Source organism: Esox lucius, chromosome 15 (genome assembly GCF_011004845.1).
Source record: "Esox lucius isolate fEsoLuc1 chromosome 15, fEsoLuc1.pri, whole genome shotgun sequence".
NCBI lineage: Eukaryota > Metazoa > Chordata > Actinopteri > Esociformes > Esocidae > Esox > Esox lucius.
In genome coordinates this window covers 8,384,022-8,408,687 of record NC_047583.1, presented here as the reverse complement: position 1 = coordinate 8,408,687, position 24,666 = coordinate 8,384,022, and the positions used below count along the sequence as shown (strand labels likewise).

The 24,666-nt window shown below is 44.6% G+C and overlaps 1 protein-coding gene across 2 annotated transcripts; it reads left to right on the top strand.

The window, feature by feature from the left end:
• Positions 1-1,428: 1,428 nt before the first annotated feature.
• On the top strand, positions 1,429-23,703 carry rab11fip5a (RAB11 family interacting protein 5a (class I)). 2 transcript variants are annotated; one of them, XM_013137580.4, is made up of 6 exons: positions 1,429-2,398; positions 11,223-11,740; positions 11,983-12,496; positions 16,072-18,651; positions 19,365-19,509; positions 20,655-23,703. In XM_013137580.4, the coding sequence occupies exons 1-6, from the start codon at positions 2,016-2,018 to the stop codon at positions 20,910-20,912; spliced, it is 4,398 nt and encodes a 1,465-aa protein (XP_012993034.3). In that variant the 5' UTR covers positions 1,429-2,015; the 3' UTR covers positions 20,913-23,703. The 2 variants fall into 2 exon arrangements, with proteins under 2 accessions (XP_012993034.3, XP_012993035.1); XM_013137581.4 differs by lacking the exon at positions 16,072-18,651 and having other exon boundaries at positions 1,432-2,398.
• Positions 23,704-24,666: the final 963 nt, after the last annotated feature.

Sequence of the window (24,666 nt, the reverse complement as noted above, 5' to 3'; positions counted from 1 at the left end):
TGTTAAAACGGCCATTGGCAAAAGCCCATACATTTCATAGATGATATTTGTGGTGGAGGTAAACTTAATAAAAAACATTAATCAGTTTAACACAATGCTTAATGGTGTCGAACGAAATATTCAAACTAGGTGTGAAGTAAATGCATGACAAAATGATCTAATATCCAGATGCTATACCAACACTGAGCAGGTGTAGAGTACCATGAGGCAGTGATTAAAGACACGGTTACTCACGTGGGTAACCTGGGTTTGAATCCAGTGAGGACAACAACATTTATCACTTTTAGTTGCGGGTCCGCTGAACTGGGCTTGCCTGGTTCCTTTTCTGGTTTATATTTATTTAAACAGCAAATTTCAGCTAATGTTAGCCACCACTAGCTAAAAACCAACAGGGGTTCATGGCCATGTTTAAAATATCCAAAATCACTGGAATTGAACTGCATATTGGGTTTGATGTTCTTTAAAGATGTTTTGGCCAAATAACATGTGCACACACACTGACACATAATTAGCTCTATAGATTTTTAGCTAGCAGCCTTTTTAAAGAAAACTGAATTGCACTTACTCTTGGACCACGACTACTCCAGAGTGACAAACCAACTAAAATGTAGTTCCATAACAGTAGATTAAAATTGCTGTGTGTTATACAGGGTGTCATACTAGAGTACTGAACTGGGGAGGTGTAATAGTAGTGTATTACAGAGAATAGTCTCATACTAGTGTTCTAAATATAGGGAATAGTGTGATAGTAGTGTATTATATAGGGACTAGTGTCATAGTAGTGTATTGTATAGGGAATATTGTCATAGTGGTGTATTATATAGGGACTAGTGTCATAGTAGTGTATTATATAGGGAATAGTGTCATAGTAGTGTATTATATAGGGAATAGTGTCATTGCAGTGTATTATATAGGGAATAGTGTCATAGTGGTGTATTATATAGGGAATAGTGTCATAATAGTGTATAATATATGAAATAGTGGACAAGTTGTGTACAATATATAGATTAGAGTACCACACTAGTGTACTATATAGGGAATAGGGTGTCGTATTATTGCAATATATATAGATTAGTGTAGTGTACTATATGGGGATTATTGTACCACGTTAGTGTACTATATATGGATTGGGGCACTATAATAGTTTGCAATATATGGAATAGGATACCATAGCAGTGTACTATATAGGGAATAGCGTGGAGTTTGGGGAACCTTCAAATAATTCATCTCACAGTATATTGCGCAATGAGCCACTCCCCTTTATATTTTTTAGTTTACGAAGTCACGTCTACATACCAAACAACACAATTAAAATCCATATCCGCCCCATTGTTTTGACATAGAGGCTGTTTTTATTAGACGGTCTGACCGAGCATCACATATTCTGCAATGCAATGTAATCACATTGCACTCTAGAACTTACTATTTAAGGAAGGAAGGTGTTTTCCCTGGCGGGTGTGTTCTCAGACAGGCCGCAGGGTTGCATAGTGATCAGTGGAACTTTTTTCTAACAAAGGATCATTGTAACGGATCCTACGCCCTGTCTTATTACCTTAAAATTACGTTAAACCGAACCAGAGGTTGTTGTGATGGTTCTGTCTACTACTTCCTCGTCCTGCAGTCAGACCGTAAAGGCGTGACGTAGGCAACTGCTTCGGTTTCAACAATTCTGACTGCGGAGAGGGGAGTCCGCTTGCTTTTGCCGAGAGGAGGAGAGACGCACCGCTACAGCTCTGCACCGTCGAGAGTCGAGCACACGCGGCAGTACGCTGCGAAACACGCGGGGGCAACGGACTGTAAGAACACTACCGAGTACCGTCTGTCTGAACACTATCGATAAGTTTTGAGGAGAGTCATCCGCTAGGTTATAATAATGCGGAGCCGTCGAACTCGCAGCTAGGCAGGCTGGCTGTGCATCTCTACCCAGACGCTGCGGAGCTGTCGCAACGTCAAGCTGTCCTTACCATTCCACATTTCGCTTTGAGCCTGTCTCCTTTTCTGCGGTGTATTTGGACATGTCCTCGCTTAACGTAGAGGATGACCAGAGATGGGTTCCTACTCACGTCCAGGTTACCGTTCTGCGGGGCAGGGGCTTGCGAGCGAAGGGCAAACACGGGACCAGCGATGTTTACACCATAATCCAGGTGGGCAAGGAGAAATACTCGACTTGTGTTCTGGAAAAGACCACGACTCCCGAATGGAAAGAGGAATGTTCCTTCGAGTTGTTACCGGGTGTGCTGGAGCCAGATGACGGGGACGGGAGCGCCTACCCCCCCGGGAGCAGCGACTTGGTCCTCACGGTGATGCACCGGGCGGTCATGGGACTGGATGTGTTTTTGGGCCAAGCCGTCATCCCCCTGAATAAGCTGTTTCAGGACAGAATATGCATGAAAAACGAGTAGGTTTAACTATTTGGTTTTGTAGTATATTGCCCTATATGCTTGGTTTATTCATTTCTGCAGTTAAAAAATACTGGCCCAGTCCTCCGTAGGTTAGTGGTGTTCTAGAAACGTCATTAGAAAGATAAATTGCAGTCTGGTGTTTGAAACCGTGAAATTCAAGAAAAACTGCTTGTATCAGCTGACATCCATGCCCCTTAGTTGTTTTTTTTACCGGGTTATTCTTCACAGTTTTCTTCTATAAACACAGCTACAATCACATCATGCTGCAGTTACAATCCAGGGCCTCTGCACTGCCAGACACGCCCTCCACATGCAGCCAGACAACACAACTAGTTTGATTGAACGGTTTCTCTACAGCTTCTAGGAACGGACTGGACTTCCCTTTTTCTAAAAGCAGAGTGGGCCATTCTAGAAAGACCAAGTTATTGCTTCAGACTTTAGTATTACAGGAAGTTCGCCCACTGAGCTGGGGTGATGATGGGGGTATGTTTATTAGGATGCTGGTTAGTTCATACCCAAACAGACTCTTCTTCCTGGAGTCCAGAGAAAACACAAAACAACTGCTGACTAACGCTGATACATTAATAGAACAGAAAAGCCCTACAAATGTGTGTAGATTGTTAAACTGTAATTTAGCTGTAGGATGGAGGTTTCATGTGATCATACTTCTGTACAATACTGTGCGTTGTCAAAAACTGGGACTGGAGGTCCTCTTTTTATACTGTAGTGGGCCTGCTTCTACCTATCTGTGCTCGAGAGAAATCTACATTATAGAGGTGAAATAACATGTTTTTCTCTGTAGTCTGGATTGTTTCCCCAGGCAGGACCATGAGGACAGAGGATTAGGGGTTGTCCCAATTCTCAGGATTATACACTGGTTTGGTTGAGCCTAAAAGCTCAGAATGGATCCCAAATGGCATCCTGTTGAATTTGTAGTGCGCTACTTTTGACCAGGAACCATGGTCAAAACCAGTGCACTATGTTGGGCATAGTATGCAATTTGGGCCAGACTGTGTTCGGCTGGAGCATTTTACAGTGGGCTTGTGCTGTAAAGCCCATTAACAGTGATTCCCTGAACTGGCCACCCACTGGCAATGGACATTCAGCTGTATCTGTTATATCACCACTTCCATTCATTTTAATATTATTTTTTGAAAACCTGTGTTTGTCATCTCTGATGGCTTACGTCTAACATTGCCAGAAACAGGGTACTGTCTTTGGGATAAACCTAACCTAACAGAGCCGGCATTAAATAATTGCCAGAGAGGTGTCCCAGCATCCTGTTATTTGGGGAACAGGAAGATAGGTTGAAGATACTGCATCCCTGAAAACATTCATTACATCATGCAGGGGATGTCTCTCCTGGGACATTTGGTGTCAGTATGTTGGGTGCAGGGGACATTGAATGTCAGCATGTTTAGGTCCTGGGGACAGTAGTGTCAGCATGTTGGGTCCAGGGGTAATTTAGAGTCAGTATGTTTTTGGATCAGTAATTTAATGTCAGTATACTGTTGGGTGCAGGGGACAATGTGTCTGTATGTTGTTGGGTCCAGGGGATATTTAGTCTCAGTATGTTGTTGGGTCCAGGGGACATTGTGTCTGTATGTTGTTGGATCCAGGGAGCATTGAGTGTCAGTATGTTATTGGGTCCAGGGAGCATTGAGTGTCAGTATGTTGTTGGGTCCAGGGGACATTGTGTCTGTATGTTGTTGGGTTCAGGGGACATTGTGTCTGTATTTTGTGTCAGGGGGCATTTTGTGTCAGGGGTCAAGAGGACATATAGTTTCATTATGTTGGGTTCAAAGGACATTAGTGTTTGTATATGGCTCGATCCAGGGTACATTTAGTGTCAGTATGGGGTGTGGTCTAAAGGACATTAATATCAGTATGTTATTGGGTCAAGGGGACGTTTTTACACTATATTTTTTATTTCTACTAACAGATCTGAAATCAGGCTACATGTGGAACAGTCAATTCTACAGAATAAATATAAATTGTTGCATGTCACTTTATTCCAAGTTCCTGCGGCTATTGAGATCTAAAGACAATGTCTCGCTCAATGCTCCATGTAGAAACCGACTCAGGAAAAATAAATGATGTTGTTGGGAAACAACATCTCACACAACATCTCACACTAACACCTAAAAGATTTTACTATCACCAGCAACAGCACTTCAACGAAGAGAGCCATGTTAGTTACCAGGTAAACAACACTGCCAGCGTCAGTTGCACCCTACGGCATATCTCTGGCACAGAGAGAGTTTTTCATAGCTAGTGTGAATACAAAATTGTATTTCCATATTATGTAAATGTTAGTTGAATTAATTGTTGGCACAACAATTGTTGTAGTCTAAATGGGCACTTGTCAGCTTGTGGCATCCAGAGCATCAGGGATGGTCTCTCTCTTCACCATCCACATGTGGCATCCAGAGTATCAGGGATGGTCTCCCTCTTCACCATCCACATGTGGCATCCAGAGCATCAGGGATGGTCTCCCTCTTCACCATCCACATGTGGCATCCAGAGCATCAGGGATGGTCTCCCTCTTCAACATCCACGTGCATGAGCCAATCCCACTGCGCTCTTGACAAGAACACACAGGATATAAATTCTGTAGAATTGACTGTACCACATGTAGCCTGATTTCAGAGTTCTGCTCTTGCCAACATATTTGGCCTGACAATGAGTGACCGTGTTGGCATGGTTGCAGCAGAATTGGCACACAGGCTAGATAGCATGGCATCCTCATACCACATGGCAACCTGAAATGAAATGGCATTCTCATATCACACGGTATCCTCATATCACATGGCATTCTCATATCACATGGTATCCTCATATTCTTTTCCATTTATAAACCTTCTCAGGCTGTATGGTTCTATTGACTCAGTTTTCCTGTAGATTGATTGTGCCTGTTTTAAAGGAGGATAAATGAGGGGTGTCTGGGCCCAGATCGGTCACTTTCCCATTTAGGAAGCTCTTTTGGGGGGATTTGGGCGAGGGGTCCATTTAGGTAGGGATATAATTCACTGGGACACAAATTCCTGAATCAGAAAACCAAAACATTTGCCAACATCATTCTCTTAATGTTCTTTCCACCAAAGAATACTCCCTTCGATGTTTGTTGCTGGAGCTTAATGGGGGGGGGGGAATAACATCACAGAATCACTATTTAGGTGAAGAGCATTATGTCATGTGGAATGCACTCTTTCTGTGGAATTTTGAGCAGCTTCTATACATTATACTTCTACCTTCAATGAAACATTGATTAAACAGAGGATGACTATCAGAAATTGTACATCTGCGTCATTTAACAGCCACGTATCTAGGCTGAATTACAGACAGGTTGGTGGGACAACCACACAGCCCAGTAATAGTAAGCATGTCTGACTCATTGAAGTAGCTGTCAGCCAAGTCATAATGCGAGCTGGTGTTTCCCCAGTTCGCTTGTAGAGAATGAGAGGGAGGTTGACACTCTAGATTTCTATTCTACATATGTCGTGCAGGACAGATTTCTACTTCAGGCGGGCGTGGGCATTTTGCAGCTGATGTCAGGGGAAAGTAGGTCCTAACGGTACAACCCAGCCAATGCAGCTTTCGTGTGTCCATTGAGGTCATGAAAGGTGCCTTCTCTGTGTTTCTCTTATGGCAGGTTTCAGGCATTGCTGATTGTTGTGGAAAGGCTATGTTGTGGAAGCGTGATGCTCTTCTGTTTTGGGAACAGAGGGGGTTTTGAAATGCTCTGCTTTGGGACATTACACACGTTGAAGATCGGGTCCCTGAGAAGGTCCTAACATAACCTATGATTTACAGTAGTTGTAGTACGAGTTTATGTGAGTGAGCTTGCGTAACAGAGTTAAGAACCGGCATGAAAGACCTGTTTTGGCTTGTGAGCACCCTTCTCACAGAAGCTTATTATACAAAGCTTTTTTTTAGCGTGTCTTTAAACACAATCACTCGTCCGCTACATTACATAACATGACTGCGTGGTGAATGCTCAGCAGCCTTGAGGGAGGGGCAGTCATCCTGTCCACATGTGGATACTGTGGAATGTGTGGTTTCTTTTCACCGCTTGCACTGTTTTGATGGATATAGTTTGCGGCCTCTGGCACTTACTCCTGGAGCATTCCAAAATCGTTATCCTTTACATTTCAGAATTGGAATGATATACTCTTGAGACAGAATCCTATATATTCTATAGATTCCAGGTCCTAGAACAATCTTTGTCTCGGTTAACCCCTGAGATTCTGTCTAGGCTGGAACAGAGTTTGTTGGCATAGTGACAGTTACGCTAACATTTCTACAGTTTCTCTGATTAAAGCCAGACATTACCTATTGCATATTTATTACTCCAACTACAGAACAACTGCATATAGCTGGACCTTCTGACACTACACATCCTGAACTACATAACAACAGACTATAGTTGTGGTGCTTTCAGCCTGTAACCCAGATGTACCCTAAAATAACTGAGGCAGTAACACTATAGTAGTTATAATGTATTAATCTTAGTGGAACACCATTGCCTTAGATTAGTGGGACTCTGGATACACATAGTGACAGTTATACTGTTTTAGCCTGCTCCCTCCCCCAGCCACCTCCCCCTGTCTGCCTGTCTGATTTCACAGCTCCTCAGAATGGGACTTGGGATAAAAGTAAATGGCACCAGAGGATAAAAGAAATGCTGGTTTCAATTGGCTGATTTCTCAGTCCATCACCATTTAGCCTAACACCCTCTCAGACTCTTCTATCTGATGAAATCAAAGTGCCATTGCAGCTCCGGTCTCCTCTAATCTACTAACTGTTCAGACACTGAGGGAGGAGGCAGTATATTCTCATATAGCAAGGTTGGGGAGTGGGAGCTGGGTGTGGTGTTCTGGTTTCCTGTTTTGGGGAGATTCTAGAACAGATAGAGGCAGTCTGGAAAAGATAGAGGGATTCTGGAATGGGGAGTGTTTACAGAGTGGCTCTATACATACACGTTCCTAGGTCCCAGATAAGGCCTGTGCTGTCTTGCTTCTGTGTGTGTTGGTTGTGCATGAGTGTGCGTTGTTGTGTTTTGGGTGTGTTTGACAGAACTACGCATCTTTGACTTCATAGCAGTTGTACTTGTACTTCTACATTTTATTTCAGTTAGTTGTTTCCCCTCTGAATTGTTCAAGTGTCACATTTTAATGCAGCTGCATAGGCCACAAATAGACCTGAAACCTTTCATACACACTTTTAGAAACCAAAGGTTGCAGCTATGTTACTTGATGAGATCACGCTGGCCTTAGATAGCAGAAGCTGCAGGCACATAGTTTTAGTTTAAACCAGGGTTACGCATTTTGCAGCCAGGAGTACCTTCTTCAAGAAACTCCTGTCGCACTTTATCCCCCTTTCTGGTTTGACATTACTGTTAATGTGTAAAACCTTAATGCCTAGTACTGACCAACACTTAGTCATGTCAACACTTACAGTACCAGGGAAATGTTTAGGCACACCTACTCATTCAAGGGTATTTCTTTAGGTTCGCTATTTTGCGCATTGTAGAATAATCTTGAAGGCTACATTACCCTTTTGGGCCCCGTCAATGTTTTTGCGTGTTCAGATGACATTCATGTCAATAAATGCACGTGGGCTCTGTCCAGAGTATTTGAACAAGTCACTTTTGGTGGGAGTGGCTGCTGTTTTTACTTAAATGTAAAGACGTGTAAATGAATAGGGTTTGATTTGAGACACACCCTTTGGGATTGTCCCACTAAGGGAACAAGGCGTCTGTTTTTGGAGCAGCTGGTGAAACTTGATTCCACTCCTAAACGGCATTCTGGTTGCCATAGCTACTGTCTATCTGTCAGTCAGTCACATTTTTTGCTCGATCTGCTGTCTGAGTGTCAGCTACATTCTGTGACAGCGTTGTTATGTTAGGGTAGTCAGGTGAGTCTTAGTGATTAAGTTAGCTACGGGTTGTCATGTTTCAGTTAGCTGTTCAAATGAGAACTGAGACAGCAGGGATTCTGTCATATGTCTTTATGGCTCAGGCTCTGTTTAAGACACTAGTCCACCACACCTCAAGACCTGTGACCTCTAATCAACACTCCACACCTCAAGACAATGTCAACCCTCTACATCCAGACCTGTGACCTCTAATCAGAGTCTCCTCACTTCAAGACCTGTGACCTCTAATCAACACTCCACACCTCAAGACAATGTCTACCCTCTACATCCAGACCTGTGACCTCTAATCAGAGTCTCTTCACTTCAAGACCTGTGACCTCTAATCAACCCTCCATACTCCAATACATCAAATCAGGGCATTCCCAACATGTTCCACCATTTCTATTGGTCAAATAGAAAAGCAGTTTTCTCCTTTTCCTTCACTGATGTCACTAACATGATAATCTCTCCTCAAACAAACAATAGAAGACATGGGCATGCATAATCCTATGACCATTTCCTGGGGTCTAATATTTAACTAAATGTATGTTCTAGCGAGAAACAACAAGCACTGAATCTTTTTTCTCCCAAGATAAAACAGTTTTGAATTATTCTGTATGGCCGTCAAGCAAAAGTGAAAGTGAGTCTAGTAATTTAGGGGGACAGTCTGTTTGGTCATCTTTCTATTTGAGAGTATTTTATATGTTGTTCTTTTCATGACAATCTGAATCTATGCTCTGTTTATCTGACATTATTGATCTAAGTTTTGACAAATCCTGTCTTGTTTTGGTTTAGTCTGCCTGGTAGATAACATTCATAATGGTACTTTAAGACGTTTGAACAGTTGCCATAAAATGCACCATACAAATACTTGTAGGTTTTTTTTCTTCTTTTTTTTTTTTTTACAGCAGATGGCATAGTTCTGATGGCATCCTAGCGTGCCATTCGGCAGCTCTACTCATTCAGATTAAGATTAGTGTTTTTAGAAGACTGAGGTCATTATTCAAGTCATACTAATTGTCCTTATTTGTGTAGCAATGCTTATATTATTCTCAGAAAGTGCATTTCCAGAACACAGGTTACGTTACGGTGTAAGGAGTAGCCTCAGAGACCAAGCCCTGAGGTGTAGAGGACCCAGCCTCAGAGACCAAGCCCTGAGGTGTAGAGGACCCAGCCTCAGAGACCAAGCCCTGAGGTGTAGAGGACCCAGCCTCAGAGACCAAGCCCTGAGGTGTAGAGGACCCAGCCTCAGAGACCAAGCCCTGAGGTGTAGAGGACCCAGCCTCAGAGACCAAGCCCTGAGGTGTAGAGGACCCAGCCTCAGAGACCAAGCCCTGAGGTGTAGAGGACCCAGCCTCAGAGACCAAGCCCTGAGGTGTAGAGGACCCAGCCTCAGAGACCAAGCCCTGAGGTGTAGAGGACCCAGCCTCAGAGACCAAGCCCTGAGGTGTAGAGGACCCAGCCTCAGAGACCAAGCCCTGAGGTGTAGAGGACCCAGCCTCAGAGACCAAGCCCTGAGGTGTAGAGGACCCAGCCTCAGAGACCAAGCCCTGAGGTGTAGAGGACCCAGCCTCAGAGACCAAGCCCTGAGGTGTAGAGGACCCAGCCTCAGAGACCAAGCCCTGAGGTGTAGAGGACCCAGCCTCAGAGACCAAGCCCTGAGGTGTAGAGGACCCAGCCTCAGAGACCAAGCCCTGAGGTGTAGAGGACCCAGCCTCAGAGACCAAGCCCTGAGGTGTAGAGGACCCAGCCTCAGAGAAACATTTATTCAGGCCACTTTGTTTTTGCACTGCAAAAACAATGTCAAGGCTTTTCTACCTACTGCATGAACGGCTGCTGTATGAAGGCCAAAGCTATACTACCTGTGGTTGAAAGGTCACTCTGTACAAACATCCTGTAGCTGCTCGTATTAGCATCATGTGAAATGGGTCGGCGCTGTATAAAGTTACTGTCTTCAGGGTTGTGTTCAGCAACACAGTGCAGCATCATGTCTTTGCATGTTCAGCCAATTCAAGTAACAGTGTTATTGTCTTGTGACATGGGGCCATTGTTTTAGGACCAGGACCCATTGTCCAGGACGTTTTCCTGGTTGTTGTGGGGATCACGCTGGGCTGTATCCAGATAGGAATCTGTTCCCTTTGTAGTGAACTATGTTTGCTTGGGCCATTCTGGTCAGATATAGGGCACTTATGAAAGCTGCTGATTGGGTGACTGGTAAGGGGAGGGGGAGGGGTCTAATGACAATAGCAAGTGGTCACAAACTATTATGGGATATCTGACTACTCACTAAGTAAAGTCTAGGGGGGCATGTTTAGTAGTATTCTCTTTCCACTCTCTGAAAAGAGAGTGTCTCTCCATTGTCTTTCTTTCTTCACTGTCTCTCCACTGTCTTTCTCTATCCACTGTCCCTCTTTCTTCACTGTCTCTCTCTCCACTGTTTTTCTCTATCCACTGCCCTTCTTTCTTCACTGTCTCTTTTTTTTCACTGTCTCTCTCCACTATCTCTCACTCTACTGTCTATCTTTACATGGTTTCTCTCACCACTGTCTCTCTTTTGCCACTTTCTTACATGGTCTCTCTCACCACTGTATCTCCTTTGCCACTGTTTCTCTTACAAGGTCTCTCTCACCACTGTCTCTTTTTCACCACTGTCTGTCTCTCCACTGTTTCTTTGTCCAATTATGTTTTTAATTGTATTTAATGGACATTTTCAATTGAACATTAGTAGAACTGTTAATTGTTGTCTAGTTATTGTAACTTAACAAATCTAAGAAAACCCTTGTCTGTTAACTGCATAACATCTACAGCACTAGCCTCTGGCCACCTGCTGGCGGTAAGCAGACAGCGTGACGTAGTGTGAGGAGGTTATCTCACCAGTTGTCTCTTTGTCTCTCTCTACGTCAGGTGGTGCAAGCTCAACTCTAAAACAGGTAAGAAGGAGAAGGAGCGAGGAGACATCCAGGTGACGGTGCAGTTCACCAAGAACAACCTGACGGCTAGCATGTATGACCTCTCCCTGGGCAAGGACAAGCCTCGCTCCACCTTCGGCAAGATCAAGGACCGTATCAAGGGGAAGAAGAGGATCGGCAAGGGCTCAGAGGAAGACCTACCCTCCGTGATCATAGGAGGATATGGACCCGTGTCACGGATGAGGAACAGGCTGCCAAGCGATGGCGGCGGGGAGGAAGACTACGAGGATGATGAAGGCGGGGAGGGGCGCAGGAGTAAGATGAGGAACTTCTTCCTGCGTGGGAAGCTGAGGAAGTCGTCGGATACGAGGTCGAGCACGTCGCTGGGGTCGGAGAGCAGCGAATCGTCGTCGAGGGGAGGGAGTCTCAGTCCCACTGCCGGCATCTCTGTTGTCGTGTCTGACCTGTCCAACTCACCTAGCAACAGCAGCAACTTCACCGCCGACAGCCCAGGTTTGAGGACGCCGTATTCACCCAGCCTGACCCTTCTACCCCCTAGAGCCTCATCCCGTCACTAATGCACGTCCCAACGACTAATGGATAACCACACATAGCAGTAACACAGTAGTAACACAGTAGTAACGTCAGGTTTACATTAACCAGTTAACCACTAAAATGTTTAGTTGCCTACATCGTCCCTGTTCGGTTGACCACTCAGGCCGTTCAAGTTGTTTCTGTTACTCCCCTCTCTACAGATCACACAACAGAGTTTTCTCCCAAGCTGGCCTCTTACCCGTGCGAGTTCACAGACGAGTCCGGAGAGATCACCATCCCTGTGCCCCAGCCCGTCTGCATCAATGGAAGCCATGTGTACAACGTCGCCCCTCGGCCCCCGGAACCCGGCCCGGGGAACCCCGTGGTAGCCCTAGTGAAAAAAAGGTTGCCTCTGTCCCAGTCCCTCCAGAACCTAAGCCAGCAGAAAGAGGAGCTCCCCGTCCCCCTCCCCAGAGGAGGCGCCGCGGACGGACGGCGCTGGTCCTTTGACAAGGCAGGGAAGGACGAGAGGGAGGCCATTGCAGTGGTTCTAATGCAAGCCGGGCAGGGGATGGGGGAGGGGGGCGAGGGGGAGGGATCTGACGGAGACAGCCAGGGGAGGAAACGGGGCAGGACCTGTCAGGAGGAGCTGTCTGAACAGGCCTCTGGTTCAGGTCCAGGAAACGACAAACACAAAGGCTGGTTCCGATCAAAGGACAGCCACAACAGACCCAGGTGAGAAAATACAAACACCACCACCGGCTGTTAACCAGAGGACAGAGTCCCAAAATGTAATCCTATTCCCTGCATAGTGCACTCTCTTTGGCCAAAAGTGCTTGTATATGCGTAGGGGAATTGGAATTAGTTGGGTAGGGCCAAGTGACATTGACTGGTCAGGGTTTGGTTTATGATGGATACAGGGTTAGGGTTATGATGGGTACTGGGTTAGGGTTATGATGGGTACTGGGTTAGGGTTATGATGGGTACTGGGTTAGGGTTATGATGGGTCCAGAAGCTGGGGGCTACAGCTAAAGGAAGGTGAGAGAGTTACAGCTAAAATGGAGTGCGTCGATCTGTGGCGTTTACGGACAGTTGTACGATTAGATACTACGGCCTAACTAGTTCCTCCTTAGGGTGCCTGACCGCATTCGACCCGTATTCTGAAGCAACGTTAGTGGAGAAATAGTGGCGTTAAAGAATGTGCTGTTTGTTGAGGATGTGCACAGAAAGCCTATACCAGCATGGAGTAGTATTAATGCCTACTTCCTCTCGTTGCTCGGGCTGTTGGGTTAGTGGGTAGGCGGGCACACGGCCGGTCAGGCAGAAAGGTAGGAAGATATCTGCATTGCAGATAGGGGCGGGGTGTTGCTCCAGTGAGTCTGAAACCACACTGGAACTCCAAATATAACAATTGTTAGCATGCAGCTACCTTGTTGCACAGAAGGTTGTGGAAGACAATGTTGTTTTCATGAGTGTGCGTGTGTATTTGTGTGTGTGCTTGTGTGTGTGTGTTTGTGTGTGTCCGTGTGTGTGAGTGAGTGTAATGCTGGTTTCATAATGCATGTGGGGACAGTTCGGTCACACAAGGTTTTTAGTCTGTCCTCACAAGAAAAAGATTTCTGGCTTAGGTGTTAGGTTTAGAATTGAGTTAGAATTGGGATTGCTTTTAGGTCTAGGCATTTGGGGTCAGGCTTAGGGTTAGGTGTTATGGATAGGTAATATTTATGCATAAAGATTCTTTAAATATGAGGTAAAGGTCCCCACAGAAATAGCTGAAAGTGTGTGTCTGTGTGTACTGTAAGTGTGTGTGTCTTTGTGTGTGTGAAAAAGGAAATGGAAGCAGTAACACCTATTAGTTGGTGTCAGAGTTAAGGGAGTTTGGCTGGGGTTTAGACCCACTACCATGTTATGGCCTTACCTCAGAGTTTAGACCCACCACCATGTTATGGCCTTACATCAGGGTTTAGAACCAGCAGCATTGTAAGGCCTTACATCTCCACATGTTTGTGATTTAACAATATGAGAGACCCTCTCATATGAAATGACAAGTTCTGAATGAGCAAAAGAGAGCAGTAAAAATGGCCGACGTTTTTATAGATTTGCATTCACAGGAATGTGTTGAGCTATAAAAGAAATGTCTTTTTTTTTTTTTTTTTATGTTTTAATATTATTGACAGACAAAGGTAACCTGTTTTAACAAATTACACTGAAAGATTATATTTTGCAATCATTAATCAAAATGAACAGAAATGCATTTTAATAGTGCAGATTTCTTTTTTTTAATAGCCCCATCAATTCAATAGTTGATTTTGTCCCTTTTGGCTGAAATAACTTTATGTAGCCAATTCTGGTAATTATTTATCAGTCTTAAATCAACTGGAAGGAATTATTTTTCAGTTCTATTTTCAAATGTGTCTTGTTTGAGGGCTTTCTTGCATGCATGGCCCACTTTAGTATTTCGCTAAGAAATTTAGATCTGTGCACTGACTTGACCATTCCATAACCTTCCATTTCTTCTCCATAAGCCTTTGGTTGTAACTTGGTTGTGTGTTTTGGATTATTGCCCTCTTGCAAGATCCATATCTGTTTCAGCTTCAGTTTTTTGACAGATGGCCTCACATTCTTCTCAAATATTCTTTGGTACAATATGGAATAAATGCAGCAAAGCAGTCCCAAACCATAATACCACCTTCTCTGCTTTACAGTTGGTACTGTGTCCTTCTGTTCAAAGGCAGTGTCTCGTTTTCACCAAATATGGTATCAGACATTGTGGCCGGACAGCTCCACCTTTTGTATCTGTCCAGAGCCTCATCTGGTCAGTGTGCATTATTCCAGTAGTTTCAATATTTCCTCAGTGTTGTCTGGCTAATGTCAGTTGTGTCTAATTACAAATTTAGACAATAGTCTTTTTCCTTCATGACCTCCCAGGGTCCCACATTTGTGTGGTCCCTTTCTGACAGTTGACTAATGCACTTTGACATAGATTGTGGCAGGAGAGGCCTGTGGGTGCCTGAATGTTGACATGAGGTTCTTAGAGACTGATATGAGCGTATTTCGGTCAGCTCTTGGCTGATGTTGGTGGGACCTGTCCTGTATAAATTGCCTGTAGTCTGCATTTCTCTAAATAATTTACTTGATCCGTCAGAGAGTGGCAATCATCATTCATATACAAAGTCAGCTCTAGGACATATACTAGAAATAAACAGCTTAACTCGGAATAGTGAATAATCACTTTAAAAGTGCCATAGAGAAGGGTTTAATTTGTCAAATAATAGTGCAGAGATGTGGATTCTGATCTGCGTTTCTGTTGCACCTGTTGCCAAGCTCTTTTAACGCAATATATTTGTGTTAGATGTGAATCGAAAAGTATCTACGTTATTAAAATCTCTACATTATTAAAATGGTCTTAATAACTCTTGTTAACGTCAATAGGCCCATAGCTCCCATTCATCTATAGGGATTCAGATCAGACTAAGGTACAGTAATCCAGTAATTAACCAAAGACTTCAAGACAGAAAGGTTTGATTAGTGGACTACAATCAGGAAAGACTTCAGAAATAATACCCTTTATCTAATACTTGGCCTATATGTAAACCTGACTGAGGTGTAGGTCATGTTATTTTTCATTGTCTGTAAACAACCTATGTCACATTTCAGCTAGGTGATAAGGGTTTCAGGTATGTATGGTCCAATGGAACTACTGATAAACACGTGCAGATGTTAGCCTTGTAAATAGGGGGCAGTGGTTGACCAAACTCTTAGTTTGGTACATGTTGCTGTTTTGAGATCCCAGTTTGGTTTCCTGAAATCACAGCAGGAATATGAAAAGCCATTCACGATGTTCATGTTCGTGGCATTTGGACTGTCCCAGAATTTTTTGATACTTTCATATTTCCAGTCTGCTACAGCGTATGTTACAATTTGAGTGGTTGGAATTTAACAGTTTTAAATAGAACTAGGATGCAATTTTGCTGATTGGCTTTTGCCAACAGGACTTGTCAGTCATAAAAGCAAGGCCATCATGCTTGTAATCATAGATTTACAGTTACGGTCAACTACAGTTGACTGATTTTTTTAAAGCAAAGATTTGTTGTTTCCAAAAAGACTGTCATAATGGCCTTTCTGAACATGTGAGAGAATGGGTATCCAGGATAAAAAACGTGTGTTCCACTAGTCATCACCATTGGGAGGGCAGTTGAAGTGGATTTGGATGAATGTGCTTCCGAACACACCACGTCACAGTGCGAGCTGAGGTACCTCTGCAACCGTCATTAATTGAAAGGACTGTTTGCCTTCCTTTCCTTTCACAGCCAGGTGATGTCACCTAGTTTAGGACCCTCCCTCACCCCTGGTCTCCCCCTTCACCCCCCTGGTTTGCTCTCCTGCGGTCCACCCTGTCCCCTTGTAAATCCTAACCCATCAGGACCCCTACATCACACTAACCCCTTCGGCCAGTGCCCCCCTCCCATGTCCCCTTCCAACCCGTTTCTCTCTCTTGTTCGGTGTAACCCTTTCTATGAGGAGATCCTAGCTGACTGTGCTTCAAAACAAAACTCTGCCCTGCCTCATCTGTCTCCCAGCTCTTCTAGCTCCTATCTCTCAGCCCCACCCTCCTGTTCTAACAACCCTGACTCCACCCCTTTCGTGGCCCTAACCCAAGACTGCCAAACCCCACAGGAATCCGCTTATACTGGTGTGAAGGAGAGAAGTCACTCCCCAAAACCTCCTCAAGAAACAAAGAGCGTCAACACTGCAGAGGAAGAAGAAGCAACAGTCGGAATCAGCCAGAAGCCCCAGCCTCCACATGAAAAGACTCTTGAAGTGAAAAGCCCTGTCGACCAGAGGTTGTCTGACACTTTCTCGCCTTGTTCTGCTGTTCCTGAAAAGGATGATTCTGAGAATAATGAAGAGTGGGACGACTTTGAGGTCTTTGCATCTGACAGGTTGAAGACTCCAGAGGATTTATCTAGAAAGTGGACATGTAAACCAGTGTTGCCATACCAAACAAACCCTCCAGTGGAAGACTCCAGACATCAAGGAACAGAAAGTGCGTTGACTGTGAATAGTCTCGAAAACAAGAATGTGAATAATACACGAAATGAAACTACTTCAGATGTCTCTTTAAGGACTGGAAGAGAGAATGTTTTAGCAGAAGAAACTGGAGGAAAAGCACACAGTTGTATCAAAGGATATATGACAGTCGTGCTCAAAGACACTATCCAAAACCCGGCACCCGCCTACATTGAAGCCGACATCGACAGCTCAAACACCACCGTTGTGGCAGTTGACCCACTACAACTATTCTCTAGATTTGAACACACGTTAACTAACCTCAACGCCTCTGATCACCAAAATACTATGGACACGACTACGTCTAATAACACTCATAAAGCTCCTTGTCACATACGTAGTCCTTCACCCACTCCATCAACTCCACGTCACTCTTCTAACGCAAGGCCCGAGATGTGGCCAGCATGCTCTCCTGTGGAAGCAGAGGGCTGTAAAGATGACAGTGGTCAAGAAAGATTGGTTGTTCATCCTGAAGACAGGAATCCTTTAAACACAATGGTAACTGATCGCGTAGGGGCCACATTCACCAAGGTTTCAGTTGAGGAAAATCTGTCTTCCAACATCATGACCTCAGCTCCTGGGATGCCTCAGTCATTGAAGGACCCAGCAACTGACAACACCTCTCAAAGGCAGACCGTTGGCTCGACTCTTTGTCCCCCTAAACCACCCAGGCTTTTCCTCCAGAACAACAGCAGCCCTGGTCTTAGTAAGGATCTGGGGTTTGAACACACTGAGGTGTCCAACAGGAGTCCCAATACTATCCTCCACAGTGCTGACTCGAGTGACATCTTGAGCAGCCTATCTTTGTCTGCAGACTTACAGAGCAGCAGTTCCCGTCAGACCAAAGAGGAGGTAATGATTAAAGAGGAGGGGATACTCTCTAAAGTGGAGGTGATACTCCCCAAAGAGGATGTGCTCTCTCTTGCCAGATCCAGCCTGGGAGTCGATGAGGAGACTAAGGCAGTTACAGTGTCTGCCAACTGTAGTTTTTCTGAGGATCAGATTTATTCTGCTAAGACTCCATCTTTTCACTCTGAAACCGGCTCAAACAAAATGGCTGCTTTAAACTGGAGGGGAGAAGTGTTTGATAATCAATGCTGGGCAATTAATAATGATATCACCCAGTCAGAAGCACTAGATTCATCCCCATCTCACCTCGGAACCATTTGTGTTGACAAAGAGAAGACCACACCCACTGAACCAATCACATCCACTGAACCAATTACATCCACTCAACCAATCACATCCACTCAACCAATCACATCCACTCAACCAATCACATCCATTCAACCACATCCCCTGAAGGAAAACTGGTCAGTTGGCATGGCTTTAGAAGCTTCTAACCCAGGAGCACTTTCCAATGCACTTCCAGATTCATTTAGAAGCACCCAGTCCTCTGCTGTTGTGAATAGTGATGAGATGGTCAATGAAGACATTAGAGTAAATCTAATGCTCCAGAATTCTCTCTCAGAGGAAAAGCCTCTCCAGCGTTCTCTCTCTGAAGGGAACAAGATGACCAGTTTTGAGGACCTGACTCCATCATTTGGGAGCGACCCTGGCGTTCTTAACCTGGGTTCACTGTCCTCTTTCCAGCAGCATGACGCTGAACTCCTCACCTCCTTTCTAACTCCTCCTACTTTAACTGCTCAGTGTAGCTCCTCCTCCTCTGTCCCTACCCCTCCCCTTGCTACTGTGAGGTCATTGGCGAGCATTGCCGCTGCCCCAGCCGCGCACCTATTCTACACTGCACAGCCAGTGAATGGTGCATCGCATGCAGCCATGTCCCTGGAGACACATCAGGCAGCCAGTCAGCAGAACAGGTGAGGTCACACGTTCACTGGGTAGGTTTTTCAAGGGACACTCAATGACTGCCTGTCTGCTGGGGTGCCACCCGTTTCTGCTGCCTCTTCTGCCCCCTCTTCTGCTGCCTCTTCTCCTGCCTCTTCTGCCGCCTCTCTCGTTTGTTCTTCATTTCCTCGGTGGTGCCACTCCTTTTCTCTGGAAACACCACACACACACACACACACACATACTCCACACCATCACATGGCTCCCAGGGTTTCTTCTCTATCGCCAGAGGGTGAACACAGCCACAGTCCAGTTAACAGGTGGATGAGTCCTGAAGAGAACCATTTCACCCCCTCCCACCTCAAACCCATATTAACCCCCTGCACGCACACACACACACACACACACACACACATCCACCCATCCCTCAGGAAAAGGTAGGCTTCCCCCTCAGACAAACCAGTCCATAACACCGCTAGGAGTGGGAGTGGACTGGGAAGTAGGTTAACATTCGAGTTCATTGGGTTTGTCTAATGAGTATATTTACCCTCATCATTTCCTAGCCATTACAGGTTGTATTTAGGAATGATGTTACTGTTTCAGGTATTTCAAAGTGACACTTTGTATCACTACATCCAACTGTCAAATATCTCTGTTCAACTCTCTGTTAGAGCTGTCTTCAATAGAGCCACATCATGTCTCAAAGAACAGATAAGTGACACAACTAATGTATGCCCCCATGCAGCCCTCATCCAGTGAGGCCCCTTACCCCAGAGGAGAAGAGGCGTGCGGAACGGTCCGAGGGGCGGTCGGTGCTGGACAAACTCAAGTCCTCTATCCATCCTGGGAGGAGCAGCCAGTCCACTGAGCAGGTCCCTGAGAGAAAAAAGGTGAGGGGAAACTGAGGCTAGCAGTAACGCTACCAAGCTGCATGGAAACAGAGGCAAGCTGCAATGAAATCAACCTATAATGCCGTTTGAAAAAAAGTTGGGACTCTGTGTAAAACGCAAATAAAAGCAGAATGCAATGATGTGCAAATCATTTAATCGCTATATTAAATTGAGAATAGTATAAAGACGACATGAAATGTTGACCCAGATAAATGTTATTGTAAAGAAAATAAATACAGTGGAGATAAAAAGTATACACACCCCTGTGGAAATGCCAGGTTATTGTGATGTAAAAGAATGAGACAAAGATAAATCATGTCTGAACTTGTTCCACCTTTAATGTGACCTATAAAGTGAACAATTCAATTGAAAAAAAAACTGAAATCTTTGAGGGGGAAAAATAAAAAACTTTAATAACCTGGTTGCATAATTTTGCACACCCTTAAACTAATATTTTGGTGAAGCACCTTTTGTTTTAATTACAGCACTAAGTCTTTTTGGGACATTTTACACAGCATCCCAAAATTTTTGGAAAAGGGGCTGTACATCCAAAACAGAAAAGAGGCTAGCAGTAATGCTGCAAAGCTACAAATAAACACGCTAAATCCCAAATGAACCCCACTCCACCCTCGGCCCTCCATCCTCCACCATTTGTACTTGTGTCCCAATTGCTAAGGGAGAGAAAATGAGAATGTAGGGGCTAATTAGACCGCCCAGTGGCCCCTTAGAGCAAGTGTATAGAGCCTTCACAAGTGTATAGAGCCTTCACAAGTGTATAGAGCCTTCATAAGTGTATAGAGCCTTCACAAGCAAAGTGTTGTCCCACAAGGCACATTATTTTGGCGCTTGCACAGTTTCTCACACATAGCAATAGTGTGTGATGGTCGTGCGTATTGCTATGACATTTGAAATGTGCATTTGTTCACATCTCGTTTTGAGTCCCGTCACACATACACAACGAAATACCTCCTAAATAAAATGTTATGAATGAGGTTTACTTCTTCCTAGATGATAGGAGAGATTTGTAATCTGCGTCGTTCAAGTCACAAGGGTTTTCTGGACATGATATGCTTGTTCAACTCCTAGCCTATTAAGTCACCCTCTTTCTCTCCTCCCCCTCTGACCCCTCCCCTCTCTCTCCCCAGTCTCTGACTGAAGGGGCGGGGTCTTACTATCACTTGACCCACAGCGAGCTGGTGGCCCTTCTTCTCCAGCGGGAGGCGGACTTACACCGACAAAGAGCCGAGTTTGACCGCCAGGGAGCGATGCTAGCCAAGCGGGAGGCGGAGCTGAAGAAGATAAAGCCTCAGGTTAGGGACCTGGAGGACTACATAGACACACTGCTGGTCCGTATTATGGAGCAGACGCCCACCATCCTGCAGGTCCGTAGCAAGCTCCAGTGACGGATGGAAAGGGGTTGACTGGAGCCCGGAGTTGCAAGATTCTGAACTTCCCCAAAGTTCCCGTGTTTTCCAGAGTCCAGGAATCGGGGAGTAATAAGCAGAGAATCTGGGAATCCTACTGCTGGGAATTCTGAGAAATCAGGGGATGTTGATGAAGCAAGCAACCGTACTAGCCCCCCTCCGCTCTGACCCCCTTACCACAACACAACAGCTGTCTTCTTACTGGTCTTTTCACTGCTATGCGATCCTTTTGATATTATGGCTAGAGAATACTGCACTGAGGAGCGCCCAGGGAGATGCAGCGCTGTACTGGAGGCAATCCCTAGACGGTAAGGGTTCGAACAGAGGACTGTGGATTCTGAGGTTCTTTTTAAGTCAGCGATCCTACGGTGAGGTCAGCGGGTTAACGTTTGCGTCAAAGGTTTATGGTTGTATGGTTCTGTCAGAGGCCACGCGTTCGGAGGTTTAGGGTCAATAGAGGTGGTGGACTACGTAGGGAATGGCGTGCATTTAGACACCTCGAAACCCTTCCTCGTAAACATTAAGTGCACCAACAGCGGTTCTCAGCTAGAAGCCAAATGACGGATAAACTGGCACTCGTGTCTTATGGCCTGTGTCCCAGCAGTATCCAGTTCCCTGCGTCGTTCACTGCTTTGGATCCAGAGCCTTTGGTCAGTAGTGGTGCACGACATAGCTTATAGGGCGCCCAGTGGACGTAGCTCGATTTGAACCGAGCTTGTGGGTAGTGTTTTGATCCAGTCAGACAAATGAACCACGTAGGTCTTTGATGCGCGATGTTTCTGCTCAGCATTTTTACCTTGTTTTCCCTTACTCTTTTATGAGTTGCATGTCTTAGCTACAACAACAACACGCTGCTGCTCCGACGCTACTGCTAAACGATTCTAGAGTGACGTTGTTCTGAATGTGTTCTTACTATCAGGCCTATTACAGGACTGTTTCAGGGTTGTAAAGAAAATCTGACTCAAAAAATATATATATATATATCCTGTTTGGAAGATTCTGGAAATAGTGAGAGAAAAAGCAGGATATCGGGAATTCTTCCATCAGTAATTCTAGAAAAGTGAATTTTGTTTAAACCCTAGTTTTTGATCCGGGTTTTCCAACGCTCTTCTTAGGCCTCTCCAGACGTTCCACTTTTTTCATCTCTTAACTGGCTCACCTGAAACAGTCAACTAATCATCAAGCCTTTGACTAATTCTGGGTGAGAGTGGGTGTTAAAAAGAAACTGAAACGTCTGGAGAGATCTGAGTAGAGGTTTGAGAAACCCTGTATTAGATGTTCCTATCAGGTACAAGTACTGTGCATAGGTGTGAGGGATCAGCCAATCACAGCTTTCTAACATGCCGCGCCTTCCTTCCACTGTGCATTAATATTGACATGTTTCGTAAGAAAAAGAATGCATCTACACATGCTGGTACTTGACTACCCTAAGTCTATGTTTCTCCTCCCCCGCCTTCCCGGCTCACCCTCATATGGCCCCTCCTCCCTCCCATAGCCCCTCCTCTCCTCCCCTGGCCCATCCTGTTCCTACCCCTAGCCCCTCCCTAGCCCCTCCCCATTCCCCCTCCACCGTGCTTCTGCTAGAGCACGCATCCTGCTACTAATAATAATAATAATAATGTTTTCAGGTGTGTTACAAAAGGCATGTGTACTGTATCAACAGCATACAGTAATGCCATATTGAAATGCCAAATGCTGCCTTATTGTTTTTAGTTGATGTTCTAGTTCGTGGTTCGTCTCAAAAACAGAGCTTCCATTGTCTTATGGCAATTGCTATTTGTCACAGGTCATAACGCTTTCTTTCGTTTGCAATATTTTTATTTGTCTGTTGCACAAAGAACCCCAGTGTAGGCATACTAAGAGATCATTAACCGATGAACATGATGATATCTGTGAAATGCCAAAAAGCCAAGCCTTGAAACGTAATGTACCGTGTCTAGAGTTGGTTTGGTTCACCGTGACAGTATTCTTGTGATTATGCCACTCATACTAGTCTGCGTACTAGTCTGCACAGCCATCATCCCTTCCTCTCTGTGCCACTTCCTGTTATGTTTGACATGATTCACCGGATGGAATATTGGTGCAGGCAAGCTGGACGTCGACCACTTCCTGTCCTGTCCAACACGACTGCTCCGGGTTTCACATGCAACACTGTCGGATGTACTCTCATCGTCAGACCCTAATATATACTGTTACAGCACTCTATCTATCTCTTTCCATCTCTCCCTCTCCACCTCCCTAGCCCAGCCTTGGTCTGGTCGGCCATAACACCTCAGAAGACACTTCTCCAGTAAAGCTTTCTGTCCAGCTTCAAGCATACTGATAGTGAAACAGGGAAATGCCTTGCCTTTTCCACTCGTGCTGTGTGATGCAACATGTTCCCTATATAGTCCACTAGTTTTTATCAGATTCCTCTGGGCCTGCCACTTCTGGTCATGTATCTTATTGGCCTGGAGGGCCTGTTTCATCTTGCTAGTTCCTTCTGGGTCTACGGGCCTGGTATAAAGTAGTGCACTAAATGAAGGAATAGCATTCCATTTAGGAGCCGACATATTAAACGAGATGCCACGCCTCTAAAGCGTGAGTTGTTCTTCCTCTGTGTCTTCCATTTTAAAGTTAATTTCACTTCAACTGACTGCGTTCTGTCTCTGATTGTTTTAGCTGGTGGAATGTGCGTAAGGTAGTCAAAGATCGGAAAGTTTACAATTGGTGATACGATTCTGTTTCACAGATTTTATATATTTAATAAAAATATTGTGTTTCTTGCCCACTGAATGTTTGTCTTGTCATTTGAACGTACACTTCACCAGAATGTGCATTTCCCCCCGATCTGCCCAACCTGAAAACAGCCTGAACCACCTTACTACCTTTAGATTCTGAATTAAACCAAGTAAGTATATCTTGGAGAGTGGAAGTTGATTATGTATAGCTAGGTTCTACTAATTTTATACATATTTATGTTATTATATCATTTAAAAAATTGCACCTGCAGATTCTTCCAGGAGTTTCAGAAATCAAATCAACAGATTGGAATGTGGCCATTTTGAAATATATATGAAAAGGCTTTATATCACCTCTAACCAAAGGTAATGAAGGTCAAATGCTGAATGGTACTGGTAAAATGACTAAGTGAAGTAAAATAAATAACCTTCTATTAGTAATAGTCTGTCCTCCATACTAAACAGGTGTGTGTTCTACAGTAGTGGTCCAGCAATGTTACTTGAAATGTGTTATACTCACCTAAACTGGGACCAAACCAACACACTATTTAATACTGCACCAAGCTAGGACACAATCGACAGACAGATTTTGATCCACATTCACAACTTTAGGAATAAAAACAAGCCTATGAAAATGTGTTGCCAATTAATCTTGGTAAACCAGAACCACATTTTTGTTTAATTTGATCAGGTGGTAGTAACTTATTCGGAGTGGTTGCCAATAAGAGCTGGATCAGCTCCAGGACAACCTGTTGTCGCTATGCAGCCCACCAACCTTTCAACCTGTCCTTATGCTCAGCATAATAACAAAATAACATGGATTAAAACGTTCAAAATGACTTTAATTACCTAGGATTCAAGAAGAAGAAGAAAAAGCAGGTTGTTGGAGATGTAATTGCACAAGCAGGATGTTAGAGGTATAACTGAAGAAGCAGTTTGTGTTAATGAGCGAGTTTGATTAACCATTCATGTGCCATAACAGGTATTAAAATGTATTAAATACAAGCAGATTG

Excerpts from the sequence above, each read along its gene's own strand:
- rab11fip5a (XM_013137580.4), top strand. The coding sequence starts at position 2,016 with ATGTCCTCGCTTAACGTAGAGGATGACCAGAGATGGGTTCCTACTCAC. Across the intron at positions 12,497-16,071 it reads GACAGCCACAACAGACCCAG|CCAGGTGATGTCACCTAGTT; the intron begins GTGAGAAAATAC and ends TTCCTTTCACAG. Across the intron at positions 19,510-20,654 it reads AGGTCCCTGAGAGAAAAAAG|TCTCTGACTGAAGGGGCGGG; the intron begins GTGAGGGGAAAC and ends CTCTCTCCCCAG.